General features: G+C 45.2%; 1 protein-coding gene across 12 annotated transcripts in view; it reads right to left on the bottom strand.

Annotated features, from left to right (window-relative positions):
* ABLIM1 (actin binding LIM protein 1) overlaps positions 1 to 15027 on the bottom strand; it is a 270624-nt gene that overhangs the window by 45568 nt on the left and 210029 nt on the right. For all 12 annotated transcript variants that reach the window (XM_079794170.1, XM_079794168.1, XM_079794178.1 and 9 more), the window contains one exon: positions 3139 to 3226. In XM_079794170.1, coding sequence (XP_079650296.1) covers positions 3139 to 3226 — 88 coding nt within the window. The remainder of the gene's footprint in view (positions 1 to 3138; positions 3227 to 15027) is intronic.

Raw genomic sequence — 15027 nt, forward strand, 5'->3', positions numbered from 1 at the left:
TCAGAACAACCAGCAGTTTAGATGAGGGGAATGAAGTGCAACCAGGTCGCCTACATACACGTAGTCATCTACCCAGATATGGGATATCGGACCAACGAGTAGAAAGGCGGACAATTACGTTACAAATCCAAAAGTTTCCTTCATCTTCCAAACTTTTAACTAACTGAAAAAAATATATTGACTGTTAAACTAGGGAAGCTATTACTTATGTGTCATTTTCTGTTTCTGGGTCAATGTCTCCCTTTCTTGGGGCACAAATATTGTTAAGGATGGCCCCAGAACTAAGCAAAACACATAGGAAGCTGTTATCTTGTAAAAATCCAAGCCTGCATGTATAATTTTGTATGCCCAGATATATATGTCCTTTATAAATTATGGCCAAGACCTACACATAAGGACATGTTCAAATGTGGGGATGGGTGGGAGAACCAGAAGGAGCACTTAAAAAGATTCAAGCAAATAGAGTTGCTAAGTTGAAGGCAGTGAGTAACTGATATATACCCGTATGTAATGAGTCTCTATGAATACAAGGCTATCTACATTTTGTTATGAAAATCTTTATCTCTTTAAACAGCAATCTGTTTGTACTTGAAAAGATACCAAATTAACCTACTTCTTGAATTATTTTATGCCACTGAGCTAAAATAGTGGTCAATGAATGGCAAGGGAAATATATTGCACATCAGAATAATACTTTAATCAATATTTAACCATCATTTCTATCTTGCTTAACCCAGGGCCAGGAAAAAAAATGAAGGAGAAGGAGGAGGAGGAGGAAGAGGAGAGGAAGAAGAGGAGGAGGAAGAAGAGGAAGAGGAGGAAGAGGAGGAGGAGGAGGAGGAAGAAAGGAAGAGGAGGAAGAGGAAGAGGAGGAGGAGGAGGAGGAGGAGGAGGAGGAGGAGGAGGAGAAGAAGAAGAAGAAGAAAAAGAAGAATAGTAGTAGTAGAAGAAGAAGACCAAACAAACAACAACCAGAGGAGGAAGAGGAGGAGGAGGAGGAGGAAGAAATAGTAGTAGTAGTAGAAGAAAAAGAAGATCAAACAAACAACAACCACAGTCCCTTCAGCACCAACATTTACTCCAAGGCTGCCTACAAAGCACAGGAAACACTCTTAATGTGGAGAGCCAAGGGCCACGGGGTCAGGGCTGGGTCCAGGAGCACATTCGCTGTGAAGGTCTGTTGATCAGGAGTCCTTGGCCAGAACCCCGGGCTTGCACAGAGTCCCATTGTCCCCCAGAGGCCAGGCACACAGGAACGTGACCCAGAGAGAGAACATCAGATGCCCGGGAAGATGAACCTGCTCATTCTTCAGGGATGTGCCGAGAGGCGAGCAAAGAGCACCGCGCCCACGAAGAGATGGACAACAATCCCTGGAATTCCGAACGCAGCCCATCGGGGCAGAGAGCTGCGTGCCTGTGGCGTGGATGTGCTGTGCTTGCGCACATCTATTCAGCTCCGTCTACGCAGCTCCCAGGCCCAGAGCTGTGCCCAGAGCTCGAGTCTCCGTTCCCAGCAGACACGGGGGTTACACTCACTCGAGCCTTTGTTTTGAGCGCTGTAACTGACACACTAACACCCACAACAAAGCCTGGAGACCAAGGGGAAACAAATCTGCTCCATTCTGAAAACAGTGACACCTGCAGATGGACAGCGTGTCCCCAGGGAAACGTGTCGAACGAAGCCCTGATGAGTCCGTGGATCTGGGTTCTTGTCACTTGTCTTTATTGGGCCCTTTAATATTCAGTGATTTTTTTTTTAAGGCAGAATTTTTCAGAGTAATCATCCTACAGCTAAGAGGATGTTTGGGTTGTTACTATCTCATATAGGCGGCATTTTTAAAGAGAGAGTAGCCTAAGCTTTGCTTTAATATTCCGGAGTAATTTCTGCAGACTTTTCTGGGTGGCATAAAAAAAAAACTGAGAGCGAAGGAAACCACTCATTAAAATTCACAGTATGATCTCACTCATATGTGGAATCTAATGAACAAAATAAACTGATGAACAAATAAGTCCGGAGACATGGAAGCATGGAACAGACTGACCAGTGCAGGGAGGGATTAACCAAAGAACTTATATGCATCACCCATGGACGCAGACAACGGTGCGGTGAAGGCCTGGGGCGGGGCAGGAGCCCGTGGAGCGGGGAGAGAGGGGGAGGGAAATGGGGAACATCTATAATATCCTCAACAATAAAAATAAAACTTAAAAAAATGCAGTGTTTGGTGCAAAGAGACATGAAAAAATGACATTGAGAAGCAGATGAGACCCAGTAATTACCAACACGGAACGAGCACTAGCTCTTACGGTTCTTGCTAATTTTACTGATAAGCCCTTGTCTAGTTAATGACTCTTTTACAGCTAAAAATAGTGAACTGCTCGCACAGACGGGACTGTTCGCCTGGCAGAAAACCTTCCCCTGCAGCCCCTCCGCAAAGCTTCAGCATTTTAGATAAAAACCAGTCATAGTGGTACACTGGGATCATCTCGCAAAGTCATTCTTAATTAAAAAAAAAATCTAATGGCTCCCTGGTAATCCCACCAGCAACGTCTCCATTTCTCTTTCAGGGGCTTTGGGTGTGTTCTCTCTGTTCTCCTTCAATATAAGAGCTATGTCATCTCAATGGGATGAAATATGTCTGTGATACAATTCACCAAATATGAGCTTTCCTTCTCCCTGAAAGCTGGGATAACAGCAGCCTGGGAGGCCTCAAAAATCCTTCTGGCAGGGCAGTGAGAAGGGAAAGGACAAGGTAGCCATCCCATGAGCAGCATTTCTAGAACTGTTTTCTCTCTCGGGTCTTTTGTTTCCCAAACGTGTTCCTGGAGAGGGCTGGGAGGCGGTGGAGTGATCTTCACTCTTGCCCAACATCCATGGCATCCAACACCCAGGCCTGCTCATTCACTGCAGCAGCAACACATTCAGTTTGCTAACAGCCCCAGGGGCTGGCTGCCAGCATGTCTATTGCTTAGCTGGTTAATGCTAAGCAATGAGGTAACTTTTGGCCACATTCCTTTTGGATCTGGGTAACCTTGCAGCTAATGAAATGTCTCCTTCTCTGAAAACAACCAACCAAACACATAGCGCGGTTTTCTTCCCCCGGGTGGGGAGAACGTCCGGGGCCCCTGAGTCCACCTCACCTTGAAGATACATTTCCTCTCCTTCTGTGAACATCTGGTTGCATCTGCTGCATCGTGCACAGCTGGGGTGGTAATGTTTGTCACCTGCCTGTAAGAGAAGAGGTAGAGGACATTCAGTCTACTGGTCACTGCCCCCAGCCTCTTTTCTGGACTTGGGGGTGTGCGGGGAAAGAGAGGATGTGGAGGCAGGAAAAACAATCGTCCAATTGACCAAACCTCCTACACCCACAGCCCTAGAAGCTGAAGCCGACACCATTGGACCTGGGAGGGGCTCAGAGGCCAGCTTCCTGGGCTTGTCATGATGGGGCCGCCTTGCCTCTTGGGGTTTCTGGCTTCCAGCTCTCTCTCGGCTTGGGCTCTCCTGGACGATGGCCGGTTACATACCACGTGCCCGAGCTGAGGCCACCCCAATCTCCCCCCCAAAAAACCCATCTCAAAAACGTTAAAGCAATAAAAAGAAAGGATCCTATTAGGTTCTTGCTTTCTTAGCTAAACAGTCTGGAAGTAATGAAACCTACCCAGCTTACATCTGGATGAGGACAACCACAGTAAAAGACATCGTCTACACCTTTTAACTCAGAAGGAGCCCACATTCTCGTCTATGCCGCTTACAACAATCTTTTGCCAAAATCTAACATTGCTTTCCGAAGAAGGCACTCTACTGCGGTGGCTCTGCATTATCCACGGGCATTCCGCCGTCTTCAATGTGACAGATGCCATCACAGCAGGTGCTGACTTCCCCGGAGCAAAATGTCACTGGACACGGCGACAGCTCTCTAGACAGGTGCCAAGTCACATTGGCGTCCCGCTCCAAATGCATGCCTGAAGAAACGAAATCTTTCTGGGGACAGCTTAGCAAACACTGTACCACCTGAAAATCATCCAATGCACGCTGCAACTAAATCATGTTGTCAGCCAACTACAAACGCATTTCTTCTCCAGGAACCATGTGGAAGGCAGTGCTGGGAGCCCAGGGTTAGAGGTAGCCGCCCCCTGTGCCCCGCCTGGAATCTCAACAGGAAGCCAGAGGAGGAGTGACTCCTTTCTCCCAGAGAGACTTCAAAAGCCACTTGGCAACCAGAGTGTGAGATGGTGCTCAGCTACTCAAGATAATCAAGTCGGGGGAGATGGGGAATGGACGTTACTTAAAACTAGAAGCCAGGAATAAAATCTTTTCAGTGGTATTTGCCAGAAAATTCCAGAAGTGGTGTTATTGTTCTTGTCCACACAGTATGTTTAATTAAAATTTTCCTCCCTGGGGGATGAGGGAGGGAAGAAGAGAAAATGTCAACACAAAGTAGTTCCTTTCTTTAGGCCATTTAGCGTCCAACGTGAATGAATGAAGGAGGAGAGAAGATATCGCCGTATTCAGTTCTAAACTATGTGGGCTCAGCTGGGATGTCAATGCTGGGAGGTCCCCGTTAGGTAGGACAATCTAGGATTCTCAAGGAAAATGTAAGGAAAAGAATTAAGGCTCCTTGAGAGGAATCTGGTGTGGTCTACCGTGAAAAGCACGATTCTCAGTAAGCTAGGTATAGAAAGAAATTTCTTCAAGATGATAAAGTGTTTCCATCATATTTGGTGGCACAACATCAGAAGCACTCTTATTAAAGACAGGAACAAGACAAGGATGCATACTTTAACCAATGTTTTCCTACATTGTTTTAGTCCCAGCCAATGTGATAAGTCAAGAAAAAGAAATACGTGTAAAGGTCACTAATAAAAGAGCTCAGCCAAGCAGCTAGATAAAAAAAATAAAAATTAACACGTAAAAACCAATAGTCTTTCTATTCACTAGCAATACAAATTAAGTCAGTGTAATGGGAAAATAGGACCTCATTTGTAATAGCGACAAATAAACCATTCCATGTAAGATTTACATAAAGAAAAACACAGCACTCAACAGATGAACAAAAAAGACTTAAATGGAGACACAGTATTTCTGGGTGGGAAAACTAAATATTGCAAAGATATCAATTTATCTAAAAGAAACTATTAATACAATGCCTTCTAAGTCAAAGTCCTCATTGGAATTTCCTTTACCGAACTTGACAAGCTAACTCTAACAAGTTCACATGGAAGAAAAAAAATGCTCATAAATACACAGACATTTTTTGAAAAAGACCAGTAATATAGGGGGATTTTTACCTTCCCAATATAAAAAGTTATTCTAAGGTTGAAATAACTAAAGTGCTTTAATTCTGGTGCAGGGAAATAAAATAAACCAGTGGAACAGAAGAGAGGAAGACAGATGCACAGTCATAGATATAACAAAAAGAATTATGATAAAGGTGGGGTTTCAAACAAGTTGAAAAAATGAATTATCCAATTGATGGCGAGAACAAGGGATTTTCCACTTAGAGAGATTATAACAGACAGGGAGAAAATATTTGCCATGCATTTCAGACTACAGATTATCATCCAGAATATATAAAGAGCATCTATGAGGAAAAGTAAACAGCAATATGGGCAAAAGGTAACTTGCAGAGGAAATATAGATGACCCCAAAAAGAACCAGGAAATACAATTTAGTAAAATATATTTTTCTCTGACAGATTGGCAAAGATTAAAACAAAAACAAAACTAGTGTGAGGAAATAGGAATTCTCACACTGCTGGTGAGCAAAATTCTTTTTGGAAGGCAACGTTGGCAATATTTATAAAAACGTACTATGTACATTCTCCCTGATGTACAAATTCCAGTTCTAAAAGCTATCCTATAGAAATTCTCACATGTGTCCTGAAGTGTGTATACTGAAGACATTCAACACTGCATTATATGTAATAGTAAATAACAAAGAAACAGAAAACCTAAATAAGAAAGTCGTTATATAAAATATTGATCTATGTAGCCATTAAAAGAATGAATTAAACTTATAGATACTTACATGGAAAGAGTTCAAGCTGATATTACTAAGAGAAGAAATCATGCAGAAAATAATACAGTCACATAATGAGTAGTCAAAAGAGTGGAGACACGAGTAAGTCTGACTAGATGCAATCCTGTTTCGGCACCGTGTGGTCTTGTGATGGTGGGAATCTCTCGGGCTTTCAGCTTCCACGTCTATAAAATGGCTAAACTAGCACTCACCTCATGGAGCTGATGAGAGGACTAGCATTTTGCCTGGCATCCCCCCAACAGGCCTGTAAGTCAGGTACTGCTATTATTATTTACTAGAGGCCCGGTGCACTGGGGGAGTGGGGGAGTTCCTCAGCCTGGCCTCTGCATTGAGCGTCTGCCCCCTGGTGGTCAGTGCACGTCATAGCGACCGGTCGTTCCGCCATTTATTATATAGGATTTCAGAGAGAACGCACATATATATCAGTATCATACTTGTGTCCTGCACGGAGGGGCGGTAAGGAGAATGCACACCCATCAGTTTGTTGCGAATACCTTGGCGGAGACAGGAAGGAGTGAAGGTCAGAGCCCAACAAGTTCCTTTGTATGCTTCTGTACTGTTTCCATTCTTTACAACAAGGACATATTTTTGTATTACTGTGTAATAAGCAAATAAAGACCAAAAGGAAAAAAGTCCCTGTCTCTTGGAGTCATCACCCCTAGGGTTGAGTTTTCACTCCATGCTGTACAAGAATTAGGATCCTAAGTAAATCACAAACTCTCAGATGACCATGTTGATGATAATAATAAAGGAGAATATATTATTAGTGATTATTCTGTCTTCACAAATATTTAGTTACTGATTTCATAATAACCTAATAAGGTCGGAGCTAGTATTATTCTCTGTCTTACAGATGAGGAAACTGAGGCTTCGAGGGGTTTAGTAACTTGTCCACGGTCACATAACTAGGAAGTGGTGGGGCCAGGACGCAAACCCAGGCACGTGCTCACCTGGAACCGTAACGAACAACCATTCAGTACTCAGCTGCTACAGCTAACTACACCACAGTGATGTCGTTAGAGCGAATGGTCCAACGACATTTTGAAAATGGTGTGACTCACTGCAAATAATAACAAAGACAATAATATTAATAGGAATAACTACCTAATAACCCTCTGCATGGAGATGGCGCCAGGGCCATTCACATAAAGAAGGCTTGTTGCGTGGGTTGGGATGCTGACGAATGTCGCCCTGGATGTCGCCCTTTCCAGGCACAGAGAGTCGCTGTGTTCCATGAACTGTCACACAAGATGGATGGAAGACACACCGAGGCCCCACGTGGCAGGGCTCTGCTCTGTAAATCATAGCAAACATGCTGCCGAGAAATACCACCCCCGTCATGCCAGGACATTAGCCTTGGCCCAAGCACTTGCCTCGTCCCATGACGCTGAACACCTCAGGAGATTCAGTGAGCCAGACTCAAGGGGCAGTTTCACCGCCGGCCCAGAGCCTTTGTGTCTGCAGCAGGCCTGGGGGCCACGGGGGCGGGTCCTCAAAAACGAAGGAGCCCCTTCTTTGCATGTGTGGGCTACCCCCCCGTTTCATTTCTCCTTGCACAGGCACCCATGACAGTTCACAAGCCCTGTGCACAGGCCAGGAAGAGCATCAGAGCTGAACACAGACATGGGTCAGACATGGGCACACTAACCAAAAAATAAATGAAGCTGGAGGAAAAAAAATGTATTTTTATTGATTTCAGAGAGGAAGGGAGAGGGAGAGAGATAGAAGCATGAATGATGAGAGAGAATCATCAATCGGCTCCCTCTTGTACACTCCCGATTGAGGATCGAGTGTGCCCTGACCAGGAATCGAACCGCGACTGCCTGGTTTATAGGTTGACACTCAACCACTGAGCCACGCTGGCCAGGCTAAAGTGGAGTCATTTTTAGAGGAAGGAAAAGTATTTCAGATCATGAGCAAAACGAAAGACTAAATGGTGCCCATAAAAGAACAGATGATGAGCTCACGGCCCATGGTGGAGAGAAGGCTGTGGGTCACGAACTTGCAAAGCACAGCGTGAGCTTTGTTGGGACAGGTGACCTCATAAGCAGTGATTACGGGGTGTGTGGCCCCAGGCGCTCACGCTGCAATCCAGCTGTGCTTGAGCTCCAGAGGCCAGATGTGCTGCTGGGCTCCCCAGAGCTCTGCCCCCACTATCCACCGTCCATCTGTGCCCTGCTTTTTAAAAAAATGACAACTCTGTTTTCTTCATTTTCACATATTCAAAAAGCACATGTTAAACATCTACATTGTAGCTGGCACGAAACCCTACCCACAGTAAACAACTGGTTTATTTAGCTGAGTTTTGTAAGGCACCTGCCTACACATTCAAAGGGCTAAACACTGCTTGCCTTTCATGTGCTGATTAAGTCAGACTGGTGTGGTTATTATTACTGTTTGTTTAATCTCTACCAGTAAATGGAAGTACAGACTTCGGCACACAGGCTGGGAGACCGTCTGGGTAAATACCACCGACTCTGTGGCAGGATTTGGTATAAGGCACCGCATTTTTTATGAGACCCGTTATCCAGAAGATCAAAAAGGAGTCCTAAACTCCTTGTGGAATCGGGGGTGGGGGGTGGGGAGTGCCACTGGAGAGGGCTCTAATATTTGGAATCGGATGATTTGGGTATTATTCCTTCATTTGGTGTCCCTGAGAGCTCAATTACGTCACTATTTACCCTCTCCAGCCCTAGGCTCTCCATCTGAAAAAGAGGGAAGGGCTGGGCTAGACAATTTCAAGTCCCATTCAGCTGTAAAATTCTACGATTCTGTGTCAAATCCCGTTCCTCAACAGAAAAGCAATTGGGGCAGAGAAAGGACATTCTTGGTGGTGGGGAATGGCATTCAATCAACGACTCCATGGTGCCTGACACCCAGGAGGAATGCGGGGTGGGACTAAGCCCTGTGCCTGCTGTGATAGGCCACGGGGAGGGGAAAGGGAACTGTAATTGGACAGCTAGTCTGCTTGTCTGGTAATCTGCTGAGCCGCTGGACAGTGCCTGTCCTTCTCCGTTTCTCTTCCCACCTTCCTCCTGGAGTGACCTACGCCTGACATGAACCGAGGAGACATGGAAGGTGACTTTTGAGGTCAACCTGCAGCCATGTGTAACTTACGCCCTGCCTCCTTCCACAGAGCACCCACCGGAGCTTATTCAGAGAAGGCCGCGATCGAAAAAGCCCCGAACAAAAACTTCAGAGGAGAGAGAAAATCCAAAGACCCCAAACGCAGACAAACATCTTTGTTGTGATGTGAGCTTCTTGGTAGATGAGAACAAAAGGGAAAATGGGCCACAGACGTCTCACTGTGTTAGAAAATGGCCACACACAATTGCCACGAGAGGGGCGAGGTTTCCTGATTCTAAATTAAAATGACAGTCATCGAAGGCTGACGCTCCACGGGGTCTGGCTGGGCCAGGCATTGTCCCTAGGCCTTTAAGTGACTGGCTTCGAAACAGGCTGGGCTATTTCACAGCCTCGTTCCACGAGCAAAAAAAGAGAAAACTAAGCTATTTACCCAAAGCCCCCCAGTGCTTCCAAAACCCAAAGCTGGGCTTTGGGTCCAGGTCACCTGACTCCACACCCGCTCTTGCTGAGGTGCCTCCGAAAAGCACCAAACAGACTCCCATAGAGCCGTGGTCGGCAAACTGCAGCTCGCGAGCCACATGCGGCTCTTTGGCCCCTTGAGTGTGGCTCTTCCACAAAATACCACGGCCTGGGCGAGTCTATTTTGAAGAAGTGGCGTTAGAAGAAGTTTAAGTTTAAAAAATGTGGCTCTCAAACGAAATTTCAATTGTTGTACTGTTGATATTTGGCTCTGTTGACTAATGAGTTTGCCGACCACTGACTCAAGAGGGACCTCAGCTCTGAACAGAACGTCTTCCACACTAACTGGGCCGATGGCTGGACGTGTCCAAACACTTGTTTCTTACGTGAGAAAAACCCAGGGTGCAGCACTGAAAGATAATAGAATGAAGTCATTTCCACGGCGGAAGTCACACTACTGAGGCCTAGGTTTGTAGTTTTTTTTTTTTTTTAAGATCTAATTTGACACAGAGATGGTGCTTAGAATATCTAAAAGAATAAATAAATTCTTTCCTGTCCCCTGAGACTCACAAACACGGCTCTGGTGGACGGTGCTTTCAGACAAAGGATATGCAAGTATTGCAGCTCAGTGTGTTGGCCTACGTCAGGAGTTTTGGAGCTTGACTGTGCATAAGTGACACCCCAGAGCCTTTTAAAAATGGGTTCAATGACCCTGAGGTGGGGCCGAGAAGTGAGCTTTTCTATTTCATAAGCACTGAAATGAGTCTACAGGTCATCACACACCGGGAAGGCACCCGTCTGGGTGGCACCCACCGCCCAAACCTGATTGCGGATGAGGAAACCCAAGGGAGTGACCGGGGTGCGCTGCTTGCGAGGCAGGTGCATGGGTGGGAAGGAAGAGGCAGAATCACGTAAGTCCCCGGCTCATTCCTGCAGGAAGGCAGTGGGGGGGCTGACTCAGCCTACTTTGCATTCACCATTTTCCCCTTCGAGTGGGAGAGGTTTCCAGGGCGCCTGGATGGGCTTGATCTCCAGGCTGAACACCCCGCTGTTGCAGGAGGCTTTTTCCCTGATGCAGCATCCTGAACAGGCAGGGTGATGAGGGTGTGCCTTGGCCCAGAGTTGGTGTCCTGGACAAAGGTGAGTCAAGCAGTCTGCTCAGGCAGCTCTCACAGAGTCCAGAGGGCTCCACACAAGTCTGGGCAGAGCCAGCCTGCACAGTGAGAGCACCCTGCAGGCCCCCTCGCCTCACCCACTGCACCCCCTGCTCCAAACACGTGTGCTTGTCAGAGCGGGAGACAGCAGCTCCTCTTACCCAGTGAAGATGCACAAAATAGTGCCCAGAGAAATACGCCACTGCCTTTATTGCCCTGGTCCTCTTAACCAGCTGCTCGAAATATAAAAGGCAGAGCCCCAACTCCTTCTTTTAATGGGGGGTGGGAATGAAACAAGGACAATGCCCCAGCATAAATGCATACTGGTTTCTTGCAGATGATTACTGCTTTCTCATCTCCTTCCAAGGAATTAAGTGCAAAAAGCGTTAAAGCAGTCTTTGCCATTTCACAGTGCAATATAAATGTTATCTGTGAGCGTGTGCATTCCTAAAGGACCAAACCAGTCTCTTTAAAATGACCTATAGGCTCAATGCAATCTCTATCAAAATCCCAGCCAGGTTGCTGTAGACATTGGCCAGCTGATCCTAAAATGTACACGGCAATGCAAAGGAATTAGGAGAGTAAAAGCATTTAAAAATGAACAGGATTAAGTGAATGGGCTTAAACCACCTAATTTCAAAAAACTTACTATTAAGGGACAAGCAATAAAGACAGCATGGTATTGGCACTGGGATAGACATGTAGGTTAAGAGAACAGAAGAGTCCAGAATAAACCCACACACTTATGACCCATCCATTTTCAATAAAGTGCCGAGGCAATCTGATGAAGGGATAGTCTTTCCAACAACTGGTGACGGGACAATTGAATATACAAATGCAATGAAACCCTACCTCACACCATACACAAATATTAACTTAAAATACATTACAGATCTAACTATAAAAGCTAGAACTTCTAAACAAAAACAGCATAAAATCTTTGTGACCTTGGTTTAGACAAAGATTTCTTAGATATTATACAAAAGCATAATCCACACAAGAAAAAAAAATGGGTCAATTCAATATCATCAAGATAAAAACCTTATTCTCTTCATTAAGAAAAGAGAAAGACCTGCCACAGATTGAAGGACATTTCTGCAAATCATATTTCTAAAAAGGACTAGTATCCAGAATATATTAAGAACTATTACAACTCAACCATAGGAGACCCAACAACTCAAAAAAGGGCAAAAGATTTAAATAACATTTCACCAAAGACATTTCACGAATGCCGAATAAGCAAATAAAAATATTTCAAACATCGTTAGTCACCAGGGGAATAAAGTTAAAACCACAGTGACACACTACTGTACACTTACGACAGTGACGTTCATTAAAAAGTCCGACCACACCGGGTGTGGAAAGGATGTGGAGAAAGTGGAACCCTCAACCGCTGCTGGTGAGAACGTAAATCACACGGCTACTTAGGCAACCTCTTTGGCGGTGTCTCAGAAAGCTGAACATAAATTCACTGTGGGACCTCACACTTCCACGCCTAGGCATCCAACTCAAAGAAGGTACACATATCCACACAAAGACGTATGTGAGAAGCTCATGGCGGTGTTCTTCCTCAGAGCCCCAAACTGGGAACAAACCCAACGACTCTCAGCTGGTGAACAGATAAAACATGGAACACTCAAATAATGAATCCCGCTAAGCAGCGAAAAGAGCAAACCACGGCTACATGCAACACAGAAGGACCTCCACCACATCATATGAAGGAAAAGAAGGTAGACACAAAAGACTACCTATTTTTATTCCATGTATATGAAACTTCTAGAAAAGGCAAAACGAAAGAGAGAGGAAGTTGACCAGTGGCTGCTGGGAATGGGGCTGGGGTAAGACTCGGAGTAGGACTGAAGGGGCAGTCAGATGGGGTGACTGAAAATTCTAAAACTGCGTCGTGGTGATGGCTGCACAATTGTGTGCATGTAAATAAAAATAATCAAACTGTACGCTTTGAATCAGTGAATTTCAGGGCAGGTAAAATAATCCTCAACAGAGAGGCGTAACAATGAAAAGGAAGGCCGGCGTGGCTCAGTGGCTGAGCGTCAACCTACGAACCAGGAGGTCACGGTTCAGTTCCAGGTCAGGGCACATGCCCGGGTTGTGGGCTCGATCCCCAGTGCGGGGGCGTGCAGGAGGCAGCCAATCAGTGATTCTATCTCATCATTGATGTTTCTACCTCTCTCTCCCTCTTCCTTCCTCTCTGAAATCAATTAAAATATATCTTAAGAAAAGAAATAGAATATTATCTGTCCCCCTCACTCCCTCATCGTCACTGTGCTTCTAATCACTGTGCTGACTTCTAACTCCATGCTTGTTTTACCTGTTTCTGAAGTTTACCTAAATAGAAGCAAATATGACTGGCTTCTATTACTCACCACAGAATTACCCATGATGCTGCGAGTAGTTGTTCTTTATTACATCCCGATTACATAGCAATCCTTTGTGTACAGGTGCTACAGTTTATGTATCTATTCTACCCTCAAGCATTTAGGTTTCTTTAAAAGGCTGTCTGTTTGAACAGGACTGCTGTGGAAATTCCTGCCGGGTCTCTTGGTGAAGCACACACATTTCAGATGCAGTTATACACAGGAGTAGACGGGATACAGCAAGCTCATCAGGTACTTGCACTTCAGCAGCTACTGCCAAACAGTTGTCCAAAGTGGTTTTTGCCTTTTATTACGATTTTAATCTGAGAGGGATTTGAAGGAATTAAATAAGAAGAATCAAACTAAGAGCGTGTTGCCAAATGGATTCCCAAAGTGTTTTTCTAACCCCTGTGAACGTTCTTTTTTAATAAAATGGACTCTAAGTAAAAGCTCTGTCGCTTAATCCCATCAGGTACCCATTATTCCCGGACGTCCAGAGGGCCACTGAGCAATTTTCAATCCCCCTTTCATCCTCGTCCTTCTGCTGGTAGTATCCTTTGAACTGATGGACAGACGTGGCCGGAATGCAAATAGCGATCATATTTAATTCCTAAATGGACAAAAACCTGCAGGCAGTGGCTGGCATCGCCTGGATCACTTTGCAGAATTCTGGAAGCCTCAAAAGTGGCTCTAGTTTGGTCCAAGGCCCACCGGGAGCAGTGCAAAAGAATTGGGTTTGGAAGATGCACTTCAGTGGCTACTGAAAGATCTAATTCCCCCCCCCCCCCCGCCCCTTGTGATGGAGCTTAAGCATTTCTTATCCATTATTATTTATTTCAAATATATTTTTATTGATTTTAGAGAGAGGAAGGGAGAGGGCTAGAGATAGAAACATTGATGAGAAACATCAACGGGCTGCCTCCTGCACACCTCCTACTGGGGACTTGAGCCTGCAACCTGGGCATGTGCCCTGACCGGGAATCCAACCATGACCTCCTGATTCATGGGCCAATGCTCAACCACTGATCCACACCAGCAGGGCTCCATTGTTTTTATTGTTAATAATACCCTTCGCATTTGTCCTGTAGTGGAATGTTTAGAAAGCACGTTAACATGTAACCCGCCCAATGCTTTGTGGGGTACCCTCTTATTCTTAGGCCTAATTATGGGCTAAGGAAAGTCCTCAAAGTTACAGAGCGAGTGTTCAAATCTAGGGTTTGCTATTAAGTCCATTCTCCCCTCCCCCCACATCCTGCTACAAGTCAAGGGTCAGAGGACTGGAAATTACTTTGGTATTTTGGACAGCTTAAAAAAATTATTTACCCCCCCCCCCCCCCCCGCTTCTTCCATCAATTATCGTGAAAGACTGCAGAAGCTAACGACTCAGGTAAGATTCAAAGCTCTCTGAGCGGCCATCCCTTGCACAACTCATTGCGTTGACAATAATGTGAAGTCATTGATAAGAAAAGGGCCCCAGTTCCCGAGGCCTCTTTATGAGGGTCAATTGGCCCATTTCAGACACCTTATTAGGTTGCCCCAGTTTCTCTATGTGCGATGTCAGGAATGACAAAAAAGTGGTGTCTGAGGAATCTGGTAGGTTGAACCTTGTACTGAAATGCCCAGAATGATAGGCTGTACTGTTTATTTCCTCCGATCCTGTGTATTTTCTGAAAAGACCTGTATGCTCTATCATGTTAAAAGGGTATAAAAGTATTGGTTCTGCCTAGCTTGCGAGATTGCTGTGTAGGTGAAAGAAATGTTAATTATACATAAATTCACTGTGGGTAACATGACACAGCGAGAGGACGAACCAGGTTGCAAACGCCAGATGACTCTAAGGCGTGTCCTTTCCAAATACTTAGGCTCTGAAAGGAATGTTAAAGGGGCCTATTTAGGAAGCTGGACGTGAGAGGGA

This window comes from Cnephaeus nilssonii, assembly GCF_951640355.1.
Source record: "Cnephaeus nilssonii genome assembly, chromosome: 16".
Classification (NCBI taxonomy): Eukaryota; Metazoa; Chordata; class Mammalia; order Chiroptera; family Vespertilionidae; genus Cnephaeus; species Cnephaeus nilssonii.